The 14,556-nt window shown below is 40.8% G+C and overlaps 1 protein-coding gene and 2 long non-coding RNA genes across 4 annotated transcripts in view; 1 reads left to right on the forward strand and 2 right to left on the reverse strand.

Annotated features, from left to right (window-relative positions):
• LOC136997650 (uncharacterized) lies at nucleotides 1-941 on the reverse strand. Its single transcript, XR_010888312.1, has 2 exons — nucleotides 853-941; nucleotides 1-760 (listed from the first exon to the last, which is right to left on the reverse strand). It is a non-coding gene; the product is annotated as an uncharacterized lncRNA (long non-coding RNA).
• LOC105679082 (Rho GTPase activating protein at 102A) overlaps nucleotides 737-14,556 on the forward strand; it is a 27,573-nt gene continuing 13,753 nt past the window's right edge. For both annotated transcript variants that reach the window (XM_012378872.2, XM_012378873.2), the window contains exons 1-3: nucleotides 737-3,155; nucleotides 8,634-8,790; nucleotides 10,945-11,061. In XM_012378872.2, the coding sequence (XP_012234295.1) occupies nucleotides 1,284-3,155; nucleotides 8,634-8,790; nucleotides 10,945-11,061 (2,146 nt within the window). In that variant the 5' untranslated portion in view covers nucleotides 737-1,283. The remainder of the gene's footprint in view (nucleotides 3,156-8,633; nucleotides 8,791-10,944; nucleotides 11,062-14,556) is intronic.
• On the reverse strand, nucleotides 3,157-6,906 carry LOC136997646 (uncharacterized). Its single transcript, XR_010888307.1, has 3 exons — nucleotides 6,382-6,906; nucleotides 5,126-6,192; nucleotides 3,157-3,619 (listed from the first exon to the last, which is right to left on the reverse strand). It is a non-coding gene; the product is annotated as an uncharacterized lncRNA (long non-coding RNA).

The raw sequence follows: 14,556 nt of genomic DNA on the forward strand, positions 1-14,556 counted from the left end.
TTAAATATTAAATATTTCATATTTTTATATTTGTTTCGAAATTTCGCTTTTTCATTATTTCCAACATTGCTGTTTTACTTTTTGCCGCAACATTTTGCACAGAATAGTTTATTCATTTCTTCATATCTTACCTTGCAACTTGTTACTTCTTACGTCACGCTTCTTCGTCATATTTATTCGGTATTATGCCGTCACGATCTCGTCAAAGCCGGCACTGTCTCGCCGAGAAACGCCAGCGCGGCCGGGTGATACGCTGCCAAGAAAGCGCCGTCGGTATTTGGCAAAGCGTGACGACACCGTCGTCGACGCTACACCTCCGGTTAGTCTGCGGCGGGCCCAGGTATCCTAGACCGCAGCCAATCTCTATACCTCTTCCTCGGTCTGGTCCGCCGTCGTCGTTGTCGTCGTCGTCTCCGCAGCGTCCTCCTCTTCTCGCTCACGCTCGCTCGCTCGCTCGCGTTTCCGCACGCGAGCGGGACGGCGGCGGAGAGAAGGGGCGAAGACGCTTTTAGACACGGAGCGTCCACGAGCGTCGCGACGCCCTGAGAAGCAGTAGTCGCGTACCTTAGGTAGCTTCCACCTTGCCGGCTCGCGCGGCCAACTGTAACGTGCGCGATTCTCCGACGTCGAGGACGTTTCGGACGTCAGGACGTCGTCGCGGTGTTGTTTTACAAGCGGAGTCGTTTCTTTTCCGCTTGGAGAACGCGTGGCATTGCAGATCGCACGACAGCGGTTTTCGCACAAAAGAGCTTCTCAATTTCTGCTGAAAGAAGATTAATTAGTGGCGAAGTTTTCGAATCTAAAGATTCCTATTTTGAATAATAAGTTGCATATAATAGAAATAAGTAGTACTTCCGATATTCCGAGTTTTCCTCCTCGAAAGCAATCGCGCTTGCCATTCGATCGTCCAGTCGCCTCATCTCGCGCGGTGACAGAATTATCATCGCCCAAGAAAGAACCGCGTCATCGTCCCGTCTGGATCGATCCACGTCTCGCGTGGATGTTTCTTCCGGCGAGTGGTCAAAGTGTCAAAGTGCAGTGGTGTGCACGTTGGTGACCTGGCGCGGGCAAGTCCGTTCCGCCTGATGTATCCCCCGGTCGAATGTGACGCGATAGATCGTGGGTGAAAGGAAGAAGGAGACACGCCGTCTGGCATGGTACAGTGATCCTTCCACGCTGCCGGAGGACGACCTGGCGCGTGTCTGCCCCGTCGTGTACGACCCGGACGGACCGACAATTCCGCGAAAGTGGTTCGCGTGGCGAGGCGGGACAAGGACGCGACGATGGCGGAGCGTCCCGGCGGCGGCAGGAGACGCTCGCGTCGCGACAGCACGGACACCGCGAGCTCGTTGCGCGGGACACCGCCGACGTCGCGGGACCGCAGGACTAAGCGGTCCGGGAAGCCCGTGAAGGAACGATGGCTGCTCACGCGGAAGACGTGGCGCTATATGGCCGACGCCGGCCGCCGTCTCATCCCGGACGGCGCGCACAATCGTCCCGAGGACATACCGAAGATCGAGCAGTACTTCCAGGAGGTATGTCAGAAGGAGCCGCGTTTCCTGCTCTGGCGGAAGGCCTCGTATCCGGGCAGCCTGGGCTTGCGCGCCCAGCGACGTCGACGGCAGCCCAAAGGCGGCAGTTATCGCACGCAAGCAAGTTCGGCCGATGAGGCCGACGATGCCAGGAGCTCGCCGCAAAGCTTCGTCCTTCAAGCGACCACGTCTGGTACATTCGATCTCGCGAAGGCAAAGCGAGAATGGTTGCTAACGTCGACCAGCGGTGACGGGAGCATGCCGTCGAGCCCGGTGATGCGTCGCAAGACGTCGCAGGAGGACGCCGAGGCCAAGGAGTTGGCTGACATGCTGCAAAAGTATCTAAACATGCAGGGTGAGGCGACCAATCCGGCGAGAACGGCCGCGAAATCGGAGCAGGCGACTGAGCAGGCGGAAGGCAAAGAACCTTTCGATTATCGCAGCCTCATAAATAAATTGCAGCAACATCTAGACACGATTGTTGCGCAGGCCAAGCGCGAGGAAGCTCCGCCTCGTAAGGGTTACTCAGAAAAAGACGCGGTGGCGACGTCCACGCTGCCTTATCAGGGCGATTACGTTCACAAATCGCTGATGGAGACGCTGAGTCGTTACTATAGCAAATCTTCATCTCGTGAGCACGTAATTTCCGATATTTTAACAGATCGAAAGCTCCTCGAAAAACTATACTTCGATCTGAGATGCACCAGAGGTTTCCGGGGGCCCCGAGCGACCGGCGCGTACACCTCGCCGTCCTCTCGATGGTGGGGCCACGAGAGACTCAGGACGAAGGAGTCCGACAGCTGGTCGTCCACGAAGAGAGATCTGATCTCGCCGCCGCCTCTGATCGCCGTTCAGGAACCCAGCATCGATCGTAGCTTCTTCGATAACGGCGTGCAGACCGATCCGGTGCCGCGAGATGTCCTCGACGCGTGTCTGGAAAAAGATAAAGAGGAATCCTTGCAAAAAGACCATGCGTCGCACAAGTCCAGCGGGCGAAGGCGCAGCAGTGTCGACAACGACGACGTGTCGCCGTCCGTGAGCGACACCATCAAGAGGTACCTGCGGATGGCGCGGAAAAAATCCATGGACGCGGACAAGACCGACAGGTTCAAGCGGGTGAACTACGACCGGAATCTGCGGAACATCAAGGCCAAGGGCGAGATCACGAAGCCCGGCGACGACGACGGCAACAGCAAGGGCTGCCAGACGGAGGACAATTGGGCGGCGCATTATCGCGAGATGTCGTCCGAAAATCTGTCGGACGCCGACACGACGACGTCGCCGCCGCCGAGCAGAAACGCCAGTTCCAGGAGCAGCATCGACGCCGGCCTCGGCTCCGAGGAGCCGTCCACCCCGGTTAAACAATCCCATCATCATCAATCCTTCCTGTCTCACCTTTTGCACGGTTCCAACGCGCACAAAGACAAGCCGCATTCGGCGCCCGGTTCGCCGGCACTCACGTCAACGTCCCCGAATTCCGCAGGTGGCACCGCGATGCAGAAGAGCAAGTCCTCGAGCAGCGTAGTGCATCACGGCAGCCGGCTGGTGGCGAAGAAGATCTGGAGATCCAGGAGCAAGAGCACGTCGCGGGCGACGCACCAGCCGTCCGTATGGACACCTCAGGTGAGTCTTTTTCTACTTGCGCGCAGCAAAATCGCGTGACGGAGCTGAAACCAAAATTTCGGATTTTACACACTAAAAGCCGAGGCTTTTAATATCTAATTCAATTTGCAATAATTGGTTACATTTTCAAATTTTTCAATTTAATAAAATTTTTAAAATTGTATATTTACATCTTGAAAAATTTTTATAAAATTAGAAAAATTGGTATAAATTTAATAAACACTATAATGTTAATTTTTCCTAGAATAAAAATATTCGGTCTTTAAAATATCTTTAATAAGAGAGATTCCAAGTTAGTAACCATTCAGTAAATCAAAATTTCATTAAAATTATTATAAATTAACTAGCAAATTGTTAATACCTTGTTTCCTTCACGCTGTTTCAACTGCTGAATAATGGATAATGTATTTGTGAGTATACTTATGCGTAGAGTTGCCTTCACCGCTCGTGATAAGATGAGACAGCTGAGAGCAGAAATGAAATGCGTCTTCTGGAAATTATATTAAATGCATCTCGCGCGCGGACTTTCCAACGAGCTATAGCGTACGCATTCTTTGGCGTCTCCGCGAGATTAGCAAAAAGCTCGATAAAAAGGAACAGTGGATACCGTGCATTTGGCATAGACCCGCATTTTCGTAATGGCAGTTTCTGGCGGTGATCTCCACGTTACGCGAGGCAGGAATATCTTTTGAAAGAGCACGAGTAGAGATTCTGAATTATAAGGGTGTTTTGGCAAAAATTGGCAATTGGTGATCGCGCGCTATTTTTGGAGAAAGTATTCTTGCGTGTGCGTAAATTAATTCCGGAGTAAGAAATTATTTACAGACGTTAATAACACACCAAACATCTCTTTTATAAACACGATAAATATAAGTGCCGCGCGTGTCTCTTTTCCTCCCTCTCTTTCTCTCTCTCTCTCTCTCTCTCTCTCTCTCTCTCTCTCTCTCTTTCTATTTGTCCACGATATAAGTATCGTGACCTTCTGCTTTGTAAAAATATATTTAAGAGAAATCCCATTAAATTATATGCCACTATTCACCTGAGTGTTTTCAGCATGTAAGAAAGAAAATTCCTGATGCGCACATTTATATCTTTTCCCGCATTTGCCCTTAGCGAGTTTTAAAAAAAATGTGTCCCTTCTTCGTCATTCATAATATATTAAAACATTTATACATTATAAAGTGCCGCTTTAACAAGCTCTTTGACGGCGTTGGGGAAACGCTGAATATTTTCTGGCGGTCGCATTAATTCGTAATGAGAAATTTCTTGAAATAAATTTCGGCATTTCTCTCGCGCATATTTGTTTATCTTTAAATTCTAAATTATCTCTTCTCTTTTAATATTTATTATTAAATTTTATTAAGAAAAATTCATTTTAAATTAATTAGAAAATTATATTTCTCATTTTTTTTAATCTTATCATAGACATGTGCTTTTTGACAATAATAATTTACTTGAACATTTCATTGTAATTACTTTTTAGTCTTTTGCAAATTAATATAATTTACAGAACACATTTCCTTTCATAGAGAGAGCTTGAACCGTACTCGATGATCAGCTGTTGATCCACCTACATTCCTCCTTTGCTTCTTTGACACGTCCTTATCCTCGGCCCAAGCACGCGAAAGATGCGAAAGGGGCAAGCGCGAAAGAAAAAAAAGAAGGTCGACCTTGTGGCAAACGCTCTCGTTAAGCGGTAAGCGCGATAACCAATTTAGGGCCTCGGAATTTCGCTGGCGCCGCCAGAAATAGTCAGCCAACGCGGCGGTGTGTATAAACTATACTTAACCCCTGCTGCTACTACTACTCGGACATATACCAACACTAAAGCCAAAGTCTACTACCACCGTCGCCGCGTCCATGCTATTCTCACGTGGCGTTCCTCCGTTATTTCGACGAATAATTTCACTGCGAAATCGCAAAGGAAAAAGAAATCCGTCTTCTCTTTCCGTGCAAAAAATTATTTTCACCTATTGCGATATCCAACGCATTTATTTTTCCATGCTTGCGCGCTGTTCGATAGCCGGTGTCTGATTTATCACAAAAATTTAGTTCTGAAAGAGCAAATATCATTACATGTTCCATGCAGTTAGTAATTAAATTTTTCGAATGACGGAAAATAAATTATATTTTACAGAGGACATTCAATAACGCATTTGATAAACGGATATTTTCTTGTTAAAAATTGGAATTACTATTCTCCTGTTAAAATTCAAAAATATGAAAAATATATTTTATGGAACTTTAAGGCTTTGGAAAAAATAAGTATTTGGGTAACGCTGTGTATCTAGAAATGAACATTCCAGTTAAAAATCTACCTAAAATAAATTAAAAAATAAGATTTTATTATTTGTTTGCTTGAAGCAAGATTCGTTAAATTTCCTTGCTCTTTTTATCTAATTTCATTACAAAAATTATTCATGACTCGACATTTTTTAAAAGAAGATTTCAATTACTTCAGACTTCAATTTACTTGTGAAGAAGTAATATCATTACTTACACCAAATGTCCCTGTTCGCATTTGCATAGAAGGTGAAGCTCATGTATATTCTCTTTGTCTCAGATGTGGCTTCGTTAGACCTCTCTCTGTCTTTCCCCTTTCCGAGGACATTTCCCGCGTCTAATTCGCATGTGTTCTCCCGCGAGATTCCTCGTAGACGTCGACAGCTTTCGGAATATATATAACGGATGACAAGCAACAATTTTCCCCGGGTGATTAACAAGCGAGTCACGAACTTTTTCAGTCACCTCCCTGCTCACATTATCCCGTTAATTTCAACGTGCTCTTGCATCAAAGGTCGTAAATACGTTGTTGAAAAATAAGCAAACCTTTGGGAATAATAAGAGCAAGTCAGTTTAAGTAGCTTCTTGCGGCAACAGATGCTGCTAGTGGATAAATAACGAGCAGCGATATTGTGGTCATTATTCTTGATATGCGGCATATATTAAAAGTTATGTGTGCACCTTACAAGGCATTACCTTGTTAAGTATCGGTTCCGCGTTGAAATATTGATCTTAAAAAGCGCATCGAAGATAACTGAGAAAAAAATTCATATAATTTATAATGCATATAACTTTCGTTTAATTTCACATAATAAATTATTGTATAAGGGACGATAATAAAACTTATCATACATTATTTAAAAAACTTCAGTGCTAAAAAATCAATAATGATCCTTGATAATAGAGAACCTGATAATGATTAAAAGATAAAAGATAAATATACATTTTAATTCTCCTCCAATATTTAACCACAGTAAAAAGTCCATGTAGACGTCATTATTAAACAAAAAAATGTAAAATCCGCATATTTGCGGAAGGATGAAAGCGCGAGTTTTCCGCCTACACGTATCAACATGACTGTTCTTAATGACTTTAATCACGATAAAGCACGTCTCGGTTATTTTCATTTGGCGCACGACTGCAATGACGTCAACGAAACAAAAAGTAATTTAACACGCGGAAAATGCATTTTGATGCTGACAAAACAACAGAGCGCGCGCCGTCGATTTTCAACTTTTCTTCTATCGCACTCTGGCGCCGTATCTTGCCATGTCATTATATTCCATGCGACCGCATCTTGCAATTTCACTCATTGTATTGCAACGAGATAACACATTCAATACTTTCTGCGATAAACGCAGACATTATAAACAGATATATGTCATTCGTTAAATTTTCGCATTTATTTTTCCATGCTTGCATTTATTTCGCAAACAATTCAACATTATTTATCAAGCGGATTCATTGCACGCTATTTTATTTCTCTGCAAGAGGAATTTAGAGCTGTAATTTCAAAAAAACCCAATTACGAGATTGTTATAATTAAAAATTCATCCTTTTATTACCTAAATGGCAGTAAAAACAGAATTAATGTTTCATTTAAAATATAGAAAAAAGCGCCTTTTAACTTATTTTGAAATGGTATTTGCCAATTATGAATTTTATTCAAATCTATATTTATTTGTCACAAAAATGTTCAAAATAAATTTTGTAGTTAAATACATTTTTGTGTTGAAATAAAGTTGCAAACAAATTTAGTAGCTGAATCATAATATATTGTTAGATATTTTTATTTTTTAGGCGTCCCGTTGCATTTAATTTGTATTCTTGCAACATATAATATATTGTGAATATATGAATGAGTTATATATGTCGCACGTCTCTTTGTATTTTAAGATTTTAAGAAAAGATAACACACGAAAATTGTGTTTGACAGAGAGTAATGGTAACCATTAGTAGGTCCTTTCTTTCGGACTTTTTTCAACGTTATGAGATATTGCAAAAGCGTACGGTTACAGAAAACGAGAATGCATTTGCCTGTTAGAAGAACGACAGGCGAATGTCGTTCTCTCCTCTATCAGGAGCTTACAAAAGCGCAAAGCATCGGATCACACATGCCATTGCCCTGGGAATGCTTTTCATGTTTTATCACAAATTTTCAACGATTCTTTTGTTAGTTTTTCTTACGCAATGTAATTTGATGCCTTTGTGGTTCGCTGACACGTTTATAAATGACGAGAATTGCTTCTCTGCACGATTTTTTCCCGATAAAAGATGATAAAATCGATTCTCTTTTTGTTCTAGAAAAAATAAAAGAAATGTTCAGAAAATATCATAAAAAATAAAAATTTAGCAGCTTATTTTAGCAGATGCATAGGATAACAAGATTAATAAATAAAAATATATTATTTATATTCCCCTTTATGGCTTATCTGAAATATAAAAAAAATATTAAATATATCAAATATAATTATTCATTATAAAACCACAAGCAATTTGATTATGATTCTCTACGTCATCTTGTGCACATTCAGATGATTTCGCCTCTTCAGCTAACGCAAGATTAATTCTTCCTACAAAGTAAAAAAAAATGTATGAGTTACAAGACCATCATTACTGTTCTCCTCGTTTTATCTCGCACATTTCTTCGATATTCTGCTTTCTACTTATATCTGGAGGAAGCAAAAATTGTTGTCGATCTATAGTAAAAGTTTTTTTTAAAACGCGTCTGTAAACGTGTAACTATTAGTGAACGAAGATACATCATCTCGACGTTTTGATCGGAATTATCGATCCGCAGTTAAACGAATCAACTGTTACGCGATAACACTCGATATAAACTGCGGTACTTGCGAACTATGATCCATCCCGGAGGCGAGTCCATAAATATTAATTTCGCGGATTTACATGATAAGATTAATTTGAATAATCGTTGCATGATAATGAGGTTCGCGTCATGGAGATGGAGGGGAAGGAGAGGGAGGAATTAAATTTTGTTTCAAAAATTCCGTCACAAGATGAGATATTCTGGAGGTCGCGTTTAATTCAGTTTGTTCTGCTTCACAACGCTTCCTGTTGTCTCCGTATTTCATCGCGACGTACGTGCTCTGTAAAATTCGTTCAAGATCTGTCAGACGCAATTTGCAACAAGGTAGCCGGGGGAGTAAACAATGCACGATTTCCTTTCTGTCGCAGGGAAAATGCACTTGGGCAGGCACGGGCGGTCGGCGCGTCACTCTGCAGGACACACAGATACGAACGCTGTCTGATATCGAGAGGAAGGTTCTCTGCAAGGTGGCTGTAGCGAAGCTTCAAGCTCTCAATCTGGGTGTGCACATCAGGCCACCGAGTGGTGAGTTCTCAAAACCGAAAGAACTAAAGAATTTTGATAAAATTTTATCAGTGGAATACATTAAAAGCATAAAATTTTGCTTCATCAATAGCTTGAAAGTGAGTTGTTCCAATTTTTATCAACAGCATAATTAAAAATTGTTTCAATTTTTATATAATACACCGAAGAAAAGAATAGATGTAAAACCTAATTAATGAACTTCAGTTTTTAATGGAAAGAAAATATTTTGCATTTGTATCAATTCGCATTTTTGTATGTATCTATAATTACCGTAAGAACAGCATGCACGGTCTTCTTGAGCGCTCCGTATTCGCGTTCCGTTCTTCGCGAGGATTGAAAGGAATTCATCCAGCACATAATTTTATTAAGCTCATCTGCGTTCCGCACTATGTTAGTTCGTAGCGTATAGTTGATTCTGGAACGAAGACGAAGAGAAGAGTGGAAAATACGCTCAACAAAATTCCTGGCGTGTTTAAGCGCGCAGCCCCCGCCGGTTTCTATTTAATAAATACCGATGGGAGTCATGAGTTTCTTTGGTGCTTTTATACGTTCTGAAAAATCAAATTCTTATGCTTTTTCATCGACGCCTCTGCGCGCGATGCGTATTGTTCGATATAAGTTTCCTTCTTTCACAAAATTCACACTTCCACGCGTTACACGGATTTCTTGAATTATTTTCTTGCAATTCTCGCTGAAATCACTCTTCCTTGCGAAAATTTGTAGATCATTGATATGCAAATAAATTTAACTGTAAATTAAAATACAATTAAAATTAGAATTAAAATTAGAATAATTATTTTTAGAAAAATAATAATTGATTTGCTCTTTCAATTAAATGTCTTGATTTTGTACATTAAGTTTTGTACATCGTTTAAGTACGTTGTTAAATGCCGCACATGTGAAGAAACTTTCGTCACTTCTTCGGAGAAGATAAACTTGAGTCTTCGAGCGATCGACCGTCTTCGCGTACCTGCAAGGAATAATAATAGCGGAGGGAATCTCGGAATTTCAGTGTGTATCTTTGGTGTCTATCGCGAGAGATTACTTCGGCATTTATCGCGAAGACGTGGCGCCATTCGGCTGTCTCGTTTGAACTCCAGATGATTGACGTGTTTATGGCTACGGGTATTCGTTCACCTTCACAGTGGAGCATCCACTCGAATTTCGATGTCTCTTTCCTTCGCGAGCCTCATTCGCAATAACGCGCACATCCGAGCCCGAACGTGAGGATATCGCGACTGTCAAAGTGGTATTGTACCGCAGAGCAGAGAATGACTATGAATAACTGCATTATAATAGAAATAGCATGCATATATACTCGATGGAGAGTGCAAGAAACCTTTAATAAGTCATCGTTGCTTGACGTCGGAATCTTGATATCTTTATCTTCCAACTTTTCATCCGACGTATTATATTTAGCCACGGTATTCCTTTGAAGAAAATAATAATAAATGTAAATTATATTTGATCATTATTTGATAATCAAGCACAGAGAATTGAACTTTATACTTTGTTTTGTATCAAAAATAAATTTCCTGATATAATGAGAAATTATTAAATTCAAGCGTGATGTTATAGTAAAATTAAGTTCTGAAACGCATCATCCGGACAAGGAATGAAAGAGCAATGAAAGGAAAGCCATGTAAATGCACTTATGCAGAGCTGGATTTATAGTTACGGTAGACTAGAGGCGCAATCAATCATAATGAAAGCTATTATGTGAGAAACAAGAAGCGAATTTCGCGAGTTTCATAAAACATCTCATATACGTGGTGTTAGGCAAGCCCGACTTTTGTGAAGGATTCTATTCGGAGCTTCTATATTTAATTATGTGGACGTCATATTATTCCCGTCACGTATGAAACCGTATAGAACACGTAGAGGTGTTTCATATGATCTAATTCGTTGTGTAAATTACGTAATTAGCTTTCTTCAGAATTTCTTTTGTTCTCTTCTCATTCGAAAGGATTTAATAAATTGTTAAGCTTCATTGCGGATTCATCCTGAAATAATCTCCTTCTATTAAATATTCGGGCCGGACAAAAGTGGATACTGTTCTGATTTTACAAGAGGGTTTGCATAATGTAGAATTAAAATCCCGAAGAGTGTTTCGAAGTACGTTTTTGTCAGGTCATTCTCTTCGTTTGCTTGCAGAGTCACTCAGCAGCGGGTCGGTGACCACAAAGCCGAAGAGGCGGGCGTACTTGCTGAAGAGGAAGGCTCTCACAACGGGCTTCTTCGACAATAAAGGAAAAGACGACAAGGAGAAAGGTGAGTACAAAGCAATATCGGTTGATCGCACGGCTATATCGCAGTACTTTTGTTACGATAAGGAATAATCGGGAGCCCGGAATAAACAATGGTGTTATTTATATCAAAAGTCGCGTTTATCTTCTTCAATTAAAACACTGTTCGCGAAGGAACGGTATACCACTCGATATCGGTGCAATTTACTTATAAGTCGATACAAAAAAGTCGTTTGATGAAAGGGTTCAACGAAACATTATGTCCGGTCAACGAGTTTTTCTAATTATCTCGATGAGATCTCTTTCGATTCTTATAAAGAATAAAGAACTCGTAATAGTGGGTCGTATAAAAATAGGATAACTCCCTGAATAATTCTGACAAATATGAAACTGGGCTTATGACGATTGATTATCAATAATCGATTTTCTACTTATTATCTCGTAAATTTTAATTAAACAGTCAATTCCTCATTGACATAGATTACGTAAGTATATACGTAATTAATTTAATATAACGCGTAAAAAATGTGCACGAAAAGTTCTTAAAAAGCAGGAGGCGCGAAGTCAGTTGACGTATGCGCTCTCAGCGTGTAAACGAAGTAGAAAAAAAACGAAGATCGCGGCTTCCTCTCGTCTCTCTTTATGGTTATTTTTTCTTGCCACGTAAACCGTGTCGGAATTTATTTCTGCACAGGTGGTTTGAATTAAACTAACTCTACATTACAGATACCGCCTGTCTGTCTTTCTCTCTCTCTCTCTCTCTCTCTCTCTCTCTCTCTCTCTCTCTCTCTCTCTCTCTCTCTCTCTCGGCGATAATTCTTTATCCAATGATTAAAATTTTATATGATATGTTATAATGCAATATATAAAACTTTACGTATCACGAGCAATAGTAAAACACGCCTCTCCATAGTAAAATGTGATCTCATTCTTTCGGAGAACTTGTATTGAATTCGTTCATTGTTTCAACCAAGATATTTTTTCCGATCTTCAATTTTTGATACGGAGAAATGTTATATGCGTGAAGTTATTCTGAACGTAGAACGCGCATTCTAAAATTCATCGTGACTGCTCCGGGGAAGCGGCGAATCGCGGAAATTTTGTTCGGGCGAGTCAATAATTAAGTGCGACGTGCGCAGTTTAATGTGTGAAAAGCCACGTATTTAACGGGCGTAATTTATGGCGCAATTATTTGTTTGGAGAATAACTAGTTCAGTTATTTTCAGACAGACGCAATAGCGCTCGCCCCGAAGTTCGGTGGAGTGCTCTATCACTTGATACGTTTACGACATTCCCGCGTTAGTGCGTGTACGTGTGATATATATTTTCATCTACCGCAACAAAGATAAATATTGTTCTTGGGACAACTTTCTTCATCTATTTTCGGCCGGCCGTCTTTAGTCCCGTTGTGTCGAATTCCATGCTTGGTCATTGCGAAAAAGTAAGTCAAGTAAACCATTGGCGAATGCGATTTACATGCATTCCTACTTTTACCGCCATTATAATAAATTATTTACAATTGCGGTCTGTGTTTTGCATGAGATAAAAAAAAAGATATAAATTGTGTTCTATGCTACAAAACAAAATTGAACTCTGCATTTTTTCGTCTTAATTCAACTTTTACGTATATAAATAAAAAACGGACAGCATAAATTCTGCAAGAAAAATATTGAAAATTTGCAACACAACTTTGTTTTTCATTCCTGAAAATCAAAATACGTAAAAAATAAATTCACCTTAATTATTTATACTAAATAAATTGTTAAAAAAGTCAAATGAGTAAGACATAAAACTAATGAGTTGATATTGATACTTTCGTTATATTATATCAGAACAATAATGCTCTAATGCAAAAATTCTCCGTTGGGAAATTATTTCCGCAGGCACGAGCGGAGATTACGCTATTCACAGATATTACAGCTTCCGCGAAATGCAAATTAGACACTTTTGTAGGTCGCATAAAGCAACCTTTTTTCGTCGAGATTCTCGGAGTTGCTGCGTGGGCAAATAAAACTGCAAGTAATTTCTCAAAACTCTACCTAAAAATGTGCCCGGTGCAATCCGACATTAGCATGTTTACCGTGCTCTCATTCCGCCACATTTCGAGCGAACTAATTATGCGCGGTGTAGGCGCGCAATTTTGCGCTACGACGCTGTTTGCGCTACACTTTCTCACTACTCGTGAAATTTCAAATAAGAATCTGCTGCGAGTATTGTAACAAACAAATCAGCTCGGACAGCTATACAGCTATACAGCGTTGAACGGTCTGCCATCTAAAGTTTTAGTGGCGCACGTCTCTCCGTATTGCCTGAACTGAGAACATGAGTTTCATTGCAAATACAAACACGGTATACACTATTCGACATAATGTACAATGTTCACAAGAAATCCCATCTCAACAAATATAAGAATCGCTATTTTCGGTAATAAAAATGTAATGAACCAAACAAAAGCAGTTCAATTTCAAGTGCATAACATTTCAACAAAAACAAATTATATACAAAACTAATTTATGTATTTTCGCTAGAGTATCATTGAGAAAGATTAACATTCTTCCATCGATCAGCTCCAAAGTAATTAATATAAAATTTCAGTACCTTCTATTGAGCCATGTGCAGCGGAGAGGCGAGAGGCGGATGCAACAGCATCGGCCGGCCAGGCTGGTATGAGACACAATTTCGCCGGCTAAAATTAGCCACGGGGTGCTCAGTAGCGGTGCATATTTCCGCATATATCAGGTTTATTTGCGGTTCGTGCGCGCTGGGTACAAGTGCCCATGCGTAGGGACACCAGACGTCAATCGGGAGTCTCCTCGCCGGCGAGAGTAAGCGAGGTCGCTCACTCCCTTTAATGCACCGCTCGCGTGTCCCTCTCGCCCGGCCGCACGCATCTTGCGATGCACAATTGTGTCCCGAAAATCCATCTTTCCACATAACGAGTGGAATAGCTATTTATCCGTCTCTGAAAAATAAAGTGCAAAATATTAGAAAAAAGAAGGAAAAAAAGAAAGTAAAATATAATTTAAAAAATTCTATTTATGACAATTAAAATAAATTTATAATTTTATTTAGTATTAAAATAAAATGTAATTAATTTAAAATAATTATGTTTCTCAAAATAATGACATCAAACTTAACAATACCAACGCTAAGTGCTCAAAATTAAAATTTTAAAACAACTACGGCAGATTGATGAGCAGGCTGCTTGACAGTCGCGTGACAATTCTTGGAAGAGGCGTTAAAACGCTCTCGTCGAATCACGCCGTAGAACAGCACGTGAATCTAAGTCCATAAATTTCCCACATAGTATCTTAAGCGATCAAAATACACAGATAAACAAAGTTGCATCTACGTATAAATACACCTATCAGGAAATGTCAATTATTTAAACGTGTGTGTGCAACAAGATACACCGAAGATATTTATACGCGCAATGTCCGTATGCTCGCACTCCGCGCGTCTAAATACGTACCCAACCATCGCCGGACACATCGTACGGGGGTGGCGAAGTGTTGACGAT

The sequence above is a fragment of the Linepithema humile genome, chromosome 2 (assembly GCF_040581485.1).
Source record: "Linepithema humile isolate Giens D197 chromosome 2, Lhum_UNIL_v1.0, whole genome shotgun sequence".
NCBI classification, from domain to species: Eukaryota; Metazoa; Arthropoda; class Insecta; order Hymenoptera; family Formicidae; genus Linepithema; species Linepithema humile.